The sequence below is a fragment of the Crocodylus siamensis genome, chromosome 9 (genome assembly GCF_052110815.1).
Source record: "Crocodylus siamensis isolate JL-2025a chromosome 9, ASM5211081v1, whole genome shotgun sequence".
Taxonomy (NCBI): domain Eukaryota; kingdom Metazoa; phylum Chordata; order Crocodylia; family Crocodylidae; genus Crocodylus; species Crocodylus siamensis.
Window position 1 is genome coordinate 69,509,779 of NC_143403.1, and position 13,666 is coordinate 69,523,444.

At 47.5% G+C, this 13,666-nt stretch overlaps 1 protein-coding gene across 1 annotated transcript in view; it reads right to left on the bottom strand.

The window, feature by feature from the left end:
- Positions 1 to 137: 137 nt before the first annotated feature.
- MYO1H (myosin IH) overlaps positions 138 to 13,666 on the bottom strand; it is a 36,920-nt gene continuing 23,391 nt past the window's right edge. The window contains exons 19-32 of the mRNA XM_090062364.1: positions 13,505 to 13,622; positions 12,949 to 13,062; positions 11,998 to 12,074; positions 10,351 to 10,419; positions 9,426 to 9,510; positions 8,663 to 8,822; positions 7,828 to 7,911; positions 7,176 to 7,269; positions 6,421 to 6,476; positions 5,154 to 5,289; positions 3,882 to 3,952; positions 3,455 to 3,552; positions 2,035 to 2,134; positions 138 to 1,332 (exon numbers count right to left, since the gene is read on the bottom strand). Coding sequence (XP_089918490.1) covers positions 1,309 to 1,332; positions 2,035 to 2,134; positions 3,455 to 3,552; positions 3,882 to 3,952; positions 5,154 to 5,289; positions 6,421 to 6,476; positions 7,176 to 7,269; positions 7,828 to 7,911; positions 8,663 to 8,822; positions 9,426 to 9,510; positions 10,351 to 10,419; positions 11,998 to 12,074; positions 12,949 to 13,062; positions 13,505 to 13,622 — 1,286 coding nt within the window. The 3' untranslated portion in view covers positions 138 to 1,308. The remainder of the gene's footprint in view (positions 1,333 to 2,034; positions 2,135 to 3,454; positions 3,553 to 3,881; positions 3,953 to 5,153; positions 5,290 to 6,420; positions 6,477 to 7,175; positions 7,270 to 7,827; positions 7,912 to 8,662; positions 8,823 to 9,425; positions 9,511 to 10,350; positions 10,420 to 11,997; positions 12,075 to 12,948; positions 13,063 to 13,504; positions 13,623 to 13,666) is intronic.

Here is a 13,666-nt window from a genome sequence, read left to right on the forward strand (position 1 = left end):
CCTTGTTCAGTTCAAGCTAAGTGCCCATCACCACGTCTGCTGGTGTTACTTTCTAGCACCAGCTATAGTAGAACAGCTAGCACCCTGGCACGCAGGACTCTTCCCCCTTCGGAGTGTGTCCCCAGGACTTCGAGGCAGCAAGTGGCAGGTATTTCACATGGCTTCAGCTCATCCCAAGCAGATTTTGGGAGTCTTTGGGTTTGACTTGAGCAAAGGCACTTTTGTCTCAACGTGAGACAGCAAACCCCACTGGGGATACAGCTGTAGGGGGAGACAACTTCTACACCTGCCATAGCACACACCTGTCGCTGGAACAGGGGCTGAGTTCCAGCTGCCAGCAGCCGGGGTTGTTCACTTCTGTGGGAGTTCGGGAAGGGAATTTTACCTCATTGCAGGGAGACCCTCAAAGATGCCTCACCTGGGGTCACAGAACCATCTTGTTCAGAAACTTCCTATCAACCCAGCAGGTTTCAATGTCAAGCCAAAAACTTTTTTCACCTTTTATTTTCATTACTGATTCCAGTGCCCCATACCTCTCACAGTGCACTGTGCATAGCCATTAGCATAGGAAGAAACAACATGGAGTTACTTCAATAGAAAAAACTTTTCCCTACCCTAGAAAGCGATTGGCCAGAAAGAAAGCTGGGCATGTCGATGTCCCCAGCTGTGCAACCTCATCTGCTAAAATACTGATTCAGGTAACGAGACCTTTGCTAGCCCTTATCCCTACTGCATTCAGAGAAATCTCTGCCTGCTCAGACTCGGTCGGATACACGGCTGTGCCAGCTTCGATGGTTGCCAGCATTTCTGGGAGCATGGGGGTTTCCAGTCCACGGTGCCAAGTTCCCTGATCTACCATTTGTGCTGTGCTCCTGTTCAGTACAGTAAATGGCTCAGGAGCAGTGGTTGGGGAAAGCCCTTTTTTTTTTTTTTCTACCCTGAAAATCTTTCCCGGCTGGTTAAAGGTCTCAGCTTTAACCTCATGGGTGCGTAAAACTGATATTTTACATGTTTGAGAGCTTCAGCTTTTGGTTTCAAGCATTGCACAATTGTAGCACGCATCTGTCCGACCACAACCCGCGTACACTGAACGTGACAGCAACCCAATGGAATCTAGTCACCTAGAGCTGGATAAGCTCAAAGCTTAAAAAAGGAAATGGAAGAGCTTAAAAAGGCAAATGAATGCTCAAGTCACAACAGTCCTGTGACCGCAGAAAATTCTCAGCCGCCGGACGCAGGTGCTGATCCCATCCCAGGCTCCTCTCACAAGCAAAGACTGACAGACAGAACAGGGGGCCCAGCTTCCCATCAGGACCTTCCGCTGGTGGCCACCTGCAAAGAAAGGAATGAGCCATTTCTCAGCTCCTGGATTCAAGCTCAGGCAGGGCTGTCTGGAAGCAGAACTACACTGCAATCACCTGCAGGTCTGGGGCAGCTACAGGCAAAGGCATATGGTAGGCGTGCACGACTGGGGATTGGCACAAAGAGCCACAAAGGGTCTCTGAAGAATAACCAACATGCCTCAAGGGAGGCTGCCGGTGGTAACAGAAGGGCCTGCTTTCTTAGGGAACCCAGGTCCTTGGCTTGCTTGGGCAACCATCGACATCAGAAACCCAACCCGGGGTCTGACAAGCTGAGCTGGGCTCAAGCTTCAGCTCCCGTGCTGCCATCAGAGCAGAGCAAGGGGTCGGCAGGCAACCGTAGTCAACTCTGGAGATGAACACCACAGAGGATCTTGCTCCCTGTCCCACAGCCCTTTTGGAGCTGCAGGGCTAGGAGGAGCAAACAGCAGTGGGAGGGTGACCCAGGTGAACAGATGGCTTAAGGGGAAGCACCACTGTACGAGAAGCTTGTGCACCATCATTTATCTGACCGTACCACTGCACCCCAAGTCATGTTCGGCCAGGGAGAACGCAACAGGGCTCCCTCTCCCAAGGAACACCCCAAGCTACAGGCACTTGCTCACTTAATGCACCCCCATGGGGGTGTTAGCACCAAGCAAAGCAGGGCCCTGGTTCCTACACAAGTCCTTACCACGGTTAGTTGTCCATTTTTGGCTCTAAAGACCTGAGGCTCCTGCCCAACAGTGAAAACCATCGTCCCTTCTTTCCCAGGGCCAATGCTGAACTGCAGGCTGCAAGCACAGAAGGGCATTACTCATTTACAGGCATTTCTCACTGGAGGCTTTATGCTAGTCTCTTCTGTTTCTTTTCCCAACTAAAATCTCATCAGGTTAACACAAGGGTGTCAAACCTGCAGCCTACAGAGCCACTGTGTCCAGCCCGCTGGACTCCCTGCAGGTCCCCCAGAAGTCGAGGGCTGCAGCAGGGGTGGCCTGCTGCAGAATCCACAGCCCACCATGGCCATCAGTGGCAGGAGGGTGAGCGATGTCTGATACAGCCCCAGTTGCCCTCTCGCCACTTCTCTTATTGCCACTGCTGCAGCCCCGTCTCCTCACCTACCTGCTCTACCCCTACCCCATGCTGAAACTGCCTCGTCTCCCATGCCAGAGCTAGAGCTGCTGCCACATGCTCCAAGCTAAACCCACCCTGTGGCCCAGGAAACCTCACAGTCTGGGTCTGACCCAGGGCACAAGGCGAGTTTGACACGCTTGAGTTAAAAGATGCAAGTCCCTCAGGCTGCAGCAAGGTCTCTGAACAATTGCACCAGTGCAACACAACCCAGACCAATTTGATTAATGGAAGGTGCTAGCCTGACCCACTGCCCTTGAAACGAGATGCTTTCCAAGCACAGTTAAGCAGAGACAGAAGTCAGCCTGCGAGAGCGAGCGTGGCACTCCTGGAACAGCATTAATATCTAGGCTGGCTTTCATTGCAATGGAAATGCGGAGATCATAGGAAGGGACATAAGAGCAGGAGCAAATATCCATTGCAGCTTTCACATTCCACCACTTTCAGTCTATTCACGAGGCTTTAGGGGCTTTAGCAAGACAGGCTGCATTCATGTTGCTGGCACACTGGGAGGGGCCATCAGGAAAGCGCAGCCTCTGCTCTGCGCCTGTATGCTGGTATCTCCAGAGCTTGTGCCTTTCAGGGCAGACAGCAGCATTTTCCTGAAGGGCCCTGTTGGCAAAATCCATTAGGCCCTCTGCCAAGTCAGTACCACTCAGGCTAGAGACCCAGCCATTAAATCATCACAGGCTTTAAAGCACCCAAAGGAGGATTTGGAGTCTTTCTTTTTAACTGAATGTCCAGAAGCTGACTCCCAAATGCAAGCCTGTTTGGTTGTTGCATAGCCTTGCTGGCTCTCTTCCATGGCAGGAAACACTGGTGTGTTTGAAAAAGGGTAGATTACTATCCAAATAAACCTGCTTAAGGGCAAATCTGGCCCTCTGATCTATTTGCACATGGCATTCTTCCATAGGGTTGTACCATCTGGACCAAAGGGCTTGTGTCCCTTCACAAAGTACAGCTTGCTCTAGGTCACCGCTTACCTTCCCTGCACGATCCTGATAGCGCTCTGCCTGTTGGACAGCATGCAGAGCTTAGTGACCGTCTCAAAGATATGCTCGCACTGCAGGATTACATCCCCCTGGAAGCCAGAAACATGGATAAAATAAATCAATGGGCTTGGACACCAGGAGTCAGCAGGTATCACGGTTAAGAGCTTCTCGCTGCAGGTCCAGCAGTTCCACTAGAGACATTTCTAAATAGGGGGAAATGCTTTCACAATGACACAGCGATGAGGGACAGAGAAAGGCTCAGCAGATTTCTTTAGACAGGGACAAACAGTTCTGCTGAAGCCAACTTTGCTAAAACACTGCCTCTGGTTCAGGTAGGAAGCATGGCAACACGGCTGTCTCATGTGCAGACAGTGCGTGTAGCCCTGCACTCACAGGCTGCTTTATTGTAATACTTTACCTTCTTGTCCTTATTGTCCTGAGGAATGTGAATGACCAGGATCCTGTCGTTCAGATTGCTGAGGGAAATACCTGGAAAGGAACCCCAGCGTTAAAAAGAAGAAAAGCTAAGAGCCAGCTGTAGATCATGGTCATTCCCAGATGGAGATGGGTGCCCATTGGGGGTCTGGGGGAAGGGGAGATTCTCTTTATAGTAGCTCTGTCCTGTTCAGACAAGAACAAAGGCAGTAAAAGCTAACTCCTGTACACAAAATTGCAGCCTTTTTAGGCCTGCTGTGCTGCTGATCAGCCCCAGGAAACCCTTGCTAAAAGAACCACAGAGGAAACATACCATTTGCACTGTCCAAAAATTGGCATTGGTCTTCATTGCTTACATCTTTTCTATTGTTTTAGTTCTCTTCAGAATTGAAAGTTGTGTCCAGAACATCCTTCGCTACCTTGCTGGGACCTTTGCTCTCCACAAGAGTTCACAGATCCAGACAAAAATCTGTATTTTTTTTTATTTAAAGAACCTACTTTGAATGTGTAATGATTTTTCCTCACATTACAGCAGTTTCGTGAACACATGCATGAGCCGATTGCGCTTCTCTACAGGGAGCAGAAATTTCCACAAACATCACAGACTCTAATATTTGCATCCTGTTGCCCTGAGCCTGTTTTCTGCTAATTAACAGTGATCTAATTTCCCAGCTGCAAACTAGCTGGCATCAAATATGCATGATCTGTAGTGTGAAAAAGATCTATGCAGGGGATAGAGTGAGATCTGGTACTTTTGTTCCCCAAATGAGATTTAAAATCTCCTCCATCATTTCAGATTCTCGTCCGAAGTATTCTGGTCACACTGCTCTTTTCACTACCAACCAAGATAGGTATTTCTCAAGCAAGGGGGAGTAACTACACATATATAGGCACTCATGCAGTTAATTTGGCCCTGTGAGAGTCTACGAGGAAAATACCAGCGGAGCAGGGAAATTTAGCTGAAACTGGACATTTTCCCAATCGGGAGTGACGTCACCCTGCCCTTTCGCATCAGATCATGCTACATCACGCTGAAGTCAGGCTCAGTGAAGTCAGCAAGGAAAGTGGTTGAAGCCATAACCCCAGGTGGGTGAGAATATCCCAAATGCCATTAGCAATGGCTTTTAAATAATTTGTTCAGGCCCAGGAGGGCAAGATGAAGGAGACGAGGAATTAAGGAAGGGGTGAATCAGTTCAGTGCGGAAGTGAAGGACATGCTCATCACAAGGCCTTGGAAGAGGACTGGGCCCATTACCTTTGAGAGTCGCATACTCTATTCTCTGTTTGATCTTGGCCATCTCCACCACGTAAGCTGCTACTGTGGTGAAAACAAGCTGCCGCTCCCGCGGTTTAAACCCATTCCTGTCGTACTTCACCACCTGGGTCACATACTGAAACAACACACACGTTAGCAGGCCCACCCAGGGTTAGACAGATTGCAGACAATTCGGAAAATAGTCACGATCTGGGAACTACAGCCTGAGACAGGCGCCTCGGTGTTGTCACCAACCGCTGCTTAAAATGGTCTGGAAGTAGACACAGTTTTTGTTTTTGACCCAGTGGTTCTCAGCCAGGGTGTCACGGTGGGGGAAGGGGCCACAAAAACCTGCCAGATGCATGGGATGATTCTTTCTGCCCTGGGGTGCGCCGTTTCTGGAAGACGCTTTGTAAGTTTGGACTGGGAAGAGCTGCGGCGAGAACTGGTGCACTGCTACAGCCGCTCCCTGACCTGGGTCTGCAGAATGTGTGCCTGGCAGCTGTGGCAATGTCAGTGGGCCGAATAAAATATAATTGTAATGATGCAGTCATTTACTAACACCTTGGATAAGCAGTTGAGAACCATTGCTTTAACGCTGGCGTTGTGGGGAGGGGGCACCATTGTGAGATTTGAGAAACCTGGTTTGTTTTGCGTCCTTTCTACAACCCCCCAACACTATGCCGCAACGTCATGGGGAAGTGCACAATACGCTTCTGAGGCATCCCCACCAGGAGCATTTCATTGTTTTAGACAGATCTAATAAGATAGAAAATGAAGAACAGGTGTGGCAAGCAGCCTCAGTTCCTGAAGAACTCCTGCCACTACGCTCAACAGACCTGCATCTTAGTCTAAAAATGCTATTACCGCATTCAATTCGATACAACCCTTTTAAAGCTCCCAAATGGATGAGATTTGAGCAATCAGCTATCCCTCTCCCCAGCCCAAAATAAAGTCTTAAAGGATCTACTGAACAATAAAAAAAATAAATTTCCCCATGTTTCATCTGATTCTTAGGGGCATATGCATTCCAACACACAAGATAAGATGTGTATTTTAAGTTGTGTGTCTTTATATGGATCGTGCCTGTTAGGAATTTCTGGACTGCCTCTTCTGTCCTCTAGACCTGGGTCTGACACTTGAAGGTCAAAAGCTTAACTCTGGTACATGCATAATACCATGTTTCAGGCCCTGGAAGCAATCCAAGTTAGACCGAGGGCAAGATGGTGTTGCAGATAGTGTGAAACTGCTGGTTTCTTCTCCTTACCTTGACCATCTCACTCTGAATTAGCTGCAAGACTTTAGAGTTTATCTCTTTTATACCTAAGCAGAAAAACAGAAACACATCTCAGACTGAAGGGTGGGCTGTCAAACTGCCTGCACCAGGATGGAGCCAACCTCCACAGTCCTTGTTTTAAAGCCATGAAGCTTCCCACGTATCTGGGCACTAACCCAGTACCTCATTTCATGACATCCACTTAGAGCTAAGCCTGTGCCTGGAAAATATTTTTGTCCTGAGAAGTTAAAAGAAGTTATTCACCACACAGAGCAATGTTATATTCATCTCTTCTCTTCTGCCCCATCCAAATTCACAGGGTGCGTTCTCTGTGCTCTGATGTGCTGGGCTAACTTCCACCAACACACAGTCCAGCCATCCCTCTCTCTCTTCTATGCTGTACTTGGGGCTCTCAGAGAGGCCCAAAATGATCATATCCTAGGATGACTGAGTTGCAAAGCAAATTTTTTTTTATTTTTTATTTTTAAATAGTCGTTAAAAAAATTACTAGCTACCTGAGGGTCATTAGGCATTATGTCCATTATACCCATAGAGCATGGCTATGCTAACTTTAGAGATGAGCCCAGCATGGGCTGCTGCCTCAAACAGTGCCCGCTTGATGAGTGCTCACTCAGGTAAAAGATCCCCAGCATTTGCCACAAACAATCCAACTTGCTGCCCAGTTTTTCCAAACAGGCAAGGAACACAGGAACAGAGGCACTACTGTTTGTTAGCCGTGTACTCACTTAGCCGGGTCTCCACAAAAGTCTGGTTTATGCTCTGTGGGTAGCCATCCTTCTTCCCTTTGAAAATGGCACTTGTAACAACTTTTTGCTGCAACTATTTGAAAAGAAAACAAAACACAGTTTACCCGTCTGGAAGAGTTTCCCATTTGAGGCATAGATCAGAGGTGGTGAAGGAAAGGCAGCTGAAACCTGCTGCATTTCTTCTACCACATTTTTTTTCTTTGTCTGTGCTTCTAAGGAGAGGACTAGGAGTCTAACCATCTCTTAGACAGTATTTAGCTCTTTATTTATTTCACTATTTATGTGAAAGCAACAGGGAATAATTCTATGACACAGGTCTCAACTCCAGCTACATGGAAGAATTGCATTTCTAATACCCTATAGAGAAGAATATCTGAGACCTGGCTTTGAGAGGCACAAATCCCGATGACCCCCATAGATAGCATCATGGACTGAATTAGTATAAAACTAAACTTTATAAGCAATAATTTATAGTTTTTGCTTTATACAGTTAACTGACAAGAACACTTATTTGCTGGGAGCATTTACCATCATGTTAAATGCTCCCAGCAGATGGATAGATGGATAGATAGATAGATAGATAGATAGATAGATAGATATTTTTTAAACACACTCTCCACACATTCACTACCTGTGCCTTCCTCTCAGCTGGAAGTCCTTGACAATATTTCCTTACAAGGCTCCTCAGACAGATTTTCCGCAGCATCTCCGAAGTCTGCACAGAAGTGAAAAGAAGAATGGTCATTTTGCAGTATAAGCTGTGCACTAAGCCCAGGACTGAGAGGCTGCCCAGGTGGAACAGGCAGCCTCAGCCCGGATGCCAAATTGCATCTGTGTTTGGTGCAAGTTTTCCTCATCTGTGGAAGAGTGCACCATCGGGGGGGAGAGGAAAGTTGGCTGATGTCTACAATGCTTTAAAAATGTACAGCAGTGATTGAACAGTTTAAATTATTACTGAAGCTGAACCAATTCAATTTGTTGAACCCAGTTAGAGAGCTTAAAAGAGGGTTGTTCAAACTCTGCAAGAGTAAACTGGGAGGCTGCAGTATCTCCAGTGCGACAGCACCACCACAGCAAGGGTCAAAGGAACAGACGCCTTGTACGTGGTGTCTCACCAGTCAGGACTCAGACCTGGCACAACAATACGCAACAAGGACCAACACGAGGGATGCCCATTACTCGGGCTGTAAATTTAAGATGCTGCGAGGTTCATTTCTTTGAGGAAATAACCAATCTCTCTCCTGAATTTTTTATGTGAACAGTTGTCACCAGTAACAGCAAGAGCATGCTAGATTTGGTGGAGGGACAGAGATAACTTTGGACCTTCCAGATGAGGGACACCCGAGGGCCGTGAACCTCGGAAGCAGCAGCAGTTAGCCGCATCTACACAGGGGGCTGGAAGCCAGTATTTCACTGCGAGAGCTGCACAGATAAGCACAGAGCACAACATCTACAACAAACCTCACCTCTTCCATGATAGAAGGAGGCTTGAGCCACGATTGGTCCAAGACGTTTTTTGGAACGTGGTTTCTGAGTTTCATGAGGTAGGTGTACTGTGCTAGCCTTATAAAATCCACATTTTCTGAGCCAACAGAATCTTTCCGTGTGATGAAACCTTTTACATACCTACAAAAAGCAAACCTCGTCAGAACTGGGTTTTTTTAAACAACGCTCATTCAGAAGGTCACAGGGAAGGGGGGCAAGTCACCAAGACCGGACCATTGACATTCATTCAGAGAAATGTCCGCAACAAGCCCATCTCCTTACCATGGGCTCTCCCATTTAACAATGCAGCAAACCATGAAAGCTGCTCCACGCAAAACCCATGCTCTGTTTCACGCCATTAATTAATTCAATTCATTGACGTTTTGTGTTCATAGGTTTAAAAGGAGATCTTGCTTATTGCTTGTAGAACTTAGACTCCAAAGTAGTATTAGGAGTCAGGTCAGAATCCAGTTTAAAGAAACAGCGGGCCACCTTCTAATGGTTTGGTTTGAGGTTATCACCCAGAAAGCACAGATGCTCTTTCTAAATGTACAGCAGGTAAAAAAATCAAAATAAAAAAAACTCATGAGGATGAGCTCAATATTCTTGATAAGCAACAGGCTTTAAAATGGTGTTTTGTAGCCTATATGGGGGCAGACATCACCACAGCAGCTGGCATTACCCTGCCCATACCCAAGGTGCCCATTCTCACTCCCCCTTCAGCCTTCCCACAGCAAAACCTACTTTCGGAGCGTCTGAACAGCCCACGTTCTTCTCTTGGCTGCTCTGCGTGCCATAACCCCTCTCCAGCAGGCCTCAAGCTTGATGGCTGTAAGAGAGAGTCAGCCAGGTCAATAGGATTAGAGTCAGCAATGCTTATCATCCCTCTGCTGTAGGATCCTGCTAATCCACTGCTAATTTGGGAAGCAAGAGGAGTGCCCTCCGTAATATCATCTAGCTCTTATACAGCACCCCGCATTAGTAGGTCTGGAGGTTAAAGCCACAGATGCTACATGCCTCTCCTAAAGTACCGTATAGCTCCCTGGGCCCAGCAGTGCCTATATGCCAACTGCTCTATCGAGGAGAAATGAGGTAACATGGGGGTTAGCTCCTCCGAGCAATGCCAAGTCCAAATGACAATCAGGCCATTGTATCTTGAGTGCAAGCTGCTAAATGGATTTACAGATCAACTCTTATTTCACATATCACTTGGTGAGTAAAGCTGTCCTTTAACACACAGTGTTTAAAAGTGATGAAAAGCCACCAAGCTAGGAACAAAGCTGCTTTATGTGCCTAGCAAACAGAGCAAAACCTTGTCTCGGTACCTTAAAGCTGTTCCCAGTGTTGCAGTATCCTATTATGTTTTATAGTACAGCAGAGGGTGCTACCACTACATAGTTAGTACTATATCTCCATGGTCTGGGGACATACCCACAAGTGGTGGCACACAGGGTCAGGAGCTAATGGAGTAATAAAGAAACTGGCTGAAAGTCCCTAGTGCTGCTATCTCCTGCAGGGTTATTTAGCAGTTCTAGCCAAATTATACATCTTTAGAGAGGGGGAAGGATATCACAAGGGCTGCTGCTTGCTGGGGGAAGGATTCCTACCTGCCCAAAATTACAAACGCAGCCCTTGGAAATAAATCACACCCCCATTCCAAAGTCTTCACCTGCTGTCCTTTTCTTCAGGTAGACTCTCCTCCCAAGCATTGATTTGTATGTGGCCTGCAGTCTTGACACTGAAAACAGAAACAAGTTTCTTGACACTTTGGAGTTGCAACCATTTCTGAGCAACAACTTTGCAAAGAAATACCTTTTAAATTTAACTTGCCCTTTGTACATCATGTGTCAGGGTCAGCATTATAGAGGAGCATGTGGGGTGCTTATTTCTGAACAATCAAGGCATGTGGGCTAAGCAACAAGTAGGGCCTCATGGCCAAAACAGGAACACAAGAACAATCAGACTAACAAGGAGCAGCTTATCCAGCTCAGTAACCTGTCTCCAAGGGCAGTCACAAGTGGGTGGAAGCAGCTCCTTAATGGACAGTTACAGGATTACCCATCTGTGGGGGAAGATATTTCTCAACCCCAGGGAATGCGTGCTGCTGGCATAACTGGAAGCAGAAGGACATGTCTCTTAAGAGTGACTGGGGGGTGGGGGATAACTCTACAGCTGTACTAAGTGCGTTCCATAGGGCCGATAGACTTACCTTGTCCGATATGCCTAGCAATGAAAGCCTACGTGGTTTGCCCATTTTGGTTCCTCCCCAGATACCTCTAGGACAGGGGTCAGCAATGGTTTTGGGCAGAGTGCCCAAAACACCCACAACCTTGATTTCTAAGATGTTGGCATGCCAGGGGCAGACAGCAGGGAAGCTGTTATGGCAGCGCAGTCCTGGCCCCTTCCCCGAGGCATGTGCTGCCATGTGCCAAGCAAAATTCATTTGCGTTCCATGCTCTGGTAATGCTTATCCCTGGTCGAGACCTCAACAGCACCCTGCAGACTGAATCCCACCTCCTGTCACGGCATCTCTTACATAAAGCCATAGCTCAACAACCAGCAGCTATTCCTAACTTGGTAGGTTTCGTTTCTTACAGTCTCTCTCCAAATGCTCTGCTACAGGCTTAGGCACTTCTGTGCTACTGAAGTACACAGGAAGCATCTCTGCATGAGAGCAGCCGGTTCCTCTGGCCAAGCCACTCAGTAAGTGCTACCACGTGCTCTGGAACAGTTGGCTTCTGGTGCAGGCAAAGCAATTTTCATTCAGGACTTTAGGATGCAAGTGGATGACAGTTGCCACAATTATCAAAGGGATGCTGGGGGGTGGGGGGAGGAGACGCATGCATGCATATTAGAATACTGTACTCATTGCAATGCATCCTCAAGTTTAGGACACTTTTCAGAAATTGCCTGTTTAAGCAGCAGAGGCTACCTGGGACATGCATTTAGCATGACATTGGCATAGGCAACAATGACAGCTGGGACCACAGTGATCCACATTCACAGTGTGGCTAAAAAGGTGCCCAACTTCTTATTTGCATGTATAATACCCCATCTGCCCATGCAATCCTGGTAATGGCATGCCAGGTGTAACCTTGCAAGTGGATGTGGCCTAAAACCTAGCCTTCAAGCCTTTCTGAAGTCAGAGGTCTAAAAATCTTCACTCAGGTTCCTGTCTCTTGCTCCTGGACATCCCCTCCAGGAATGCTTTCTGGCATCTTTAAAATTTACTCACAAATGAAAGAGACATCGTCTTAAAAGAACAGGGAGTAATTATTCTCATACTAATTGCAGAAGTAGTAAATTGGAACTGTACCTAGCAGATATTTCTTGCTTTCAAATGCATCTTCAGTGGCAAACAGTGTCCTTGGGAAACGAATGAATATTTTGGTCCTAAAAAAAAAAAAGAGGAACACACAGAGCCTATTAATACAGAATTGCCATTCCAACCAATTTAGGGAGAGGTGCATTACAGACGAGCGATGAGGTGCGGGATAAAGACCTTCACCTTGTTTTCACCCAGGTGATGGCATTCTGCACAAGGGTGAGGAGTACATTGGAGAAGGCTGGCAGGGAATTGAACAGGAAACAAACCAAAGGCAAAAACAAGGTTGGAGAAAACAGACCTCGAGGGAACGATGGAGAATGCCCCTCCTGGGGTTTAGCCAGGCTGGCAAGATTTATTTCCTCTGCCTGAGCTCAGGATAAAAGGAAGTGAGCAAGGCCATTAAAAGACCCCAGGCCTAGAAAATTAAAAGGGATTGAGCTGGTTGCTTGGGTCAGCAAGAAGACAGAGTTCTGCAGCAGGGCTGTCTCCTCCCAGCTCAGAGAGGGGAGGTAACTAAGCTGAATTTCAGTTTGCAGGGAAGTATTAGCTTTTATCTCAAGGGAAATACAAGCATGTGAGCTCTTCCGCTCCATCTCTTTGCTCAGTGTGCTGCGTGCCTTTGGAACAAACACTCTGTTTGGAAAAAGCTGTTTAAAATCACTTTAAGCAGCAGCTATTGCAGGGTCCTGAGGGAAGAGGACTCAGATGCCGAACTCAGCCGAGCCTCTTGAGTTTGCATGCTTGACAGATAGCAGAGCTGCAGTCCGGGGACGGAGAAGAGACGGACCACAGGTTCCACCCGTGAGCGTGAAGGAGACCTGCCCTGGCCCCACAGGGGTGCAGTTGAGAAGGGCTGGAGACGGGGTCTGAAGTGCAGCTCAGCTCCACAGCTATTGGCACCGATATCAAACACTGGGACAAGAGGAAAGGGAAATGTACCTTCCTAGTTTATAGTCTTCAGGCCTGTACCCAATGTACTTGATGAGCCTCTCCACTCCTTCAGCTGCTGGCCCGTGCCACTGAGGCCAGGTTTCCGGGCACAGGGATTTGTACCTGGAAGAGACAGCAATAAGTCCATGAGAGTCTTTTTGTTTTTTTAATTTACCCACAGTTTGAGCCCAAGGAAGCCCGTGCATTGGCAGCTGCAGACAACATATAATGGTGGATGTTAAACATACTCAGGGAACAGTGGTGGCCAAGTTAACTAATGCAGTGTCTGCACAAGTTGCATTTAAAGGCAGCAAATACAAAGCAGGGGCCAGAATGTGCAGATCTGATCACCTCCAGCCTTCCAGAATTGGCTCGAGTGAGAGGTGCCAGACACTGGAGTTACTGAAATCCTTTAGATACAGAAAGTGAGGCGACCAACCCAGTGGGCAGTATCTGTGCACCTCTGTCCCCTGGAGGCACTGCACTCCACAGGATGATTTAAGAAGCCTGAGCACACTCAAAAGCTGTTGGGGTGCAGCAACATTTCAAAGGGACCTTCATTTACCTTTGCAAAAACATTTCGTACTTCCGCCGGTAAGCGAAGCCAGCTCGCCTCACCCGCAAGTGCTCCATCAGCCCCAGATACTTCACCTGGTGCCTGATCAGAAGCTCGTTAAACTTTCCTGTGGCGGAGAGAGAAACAGGCAGAACAGGAAGTCACCCAGAA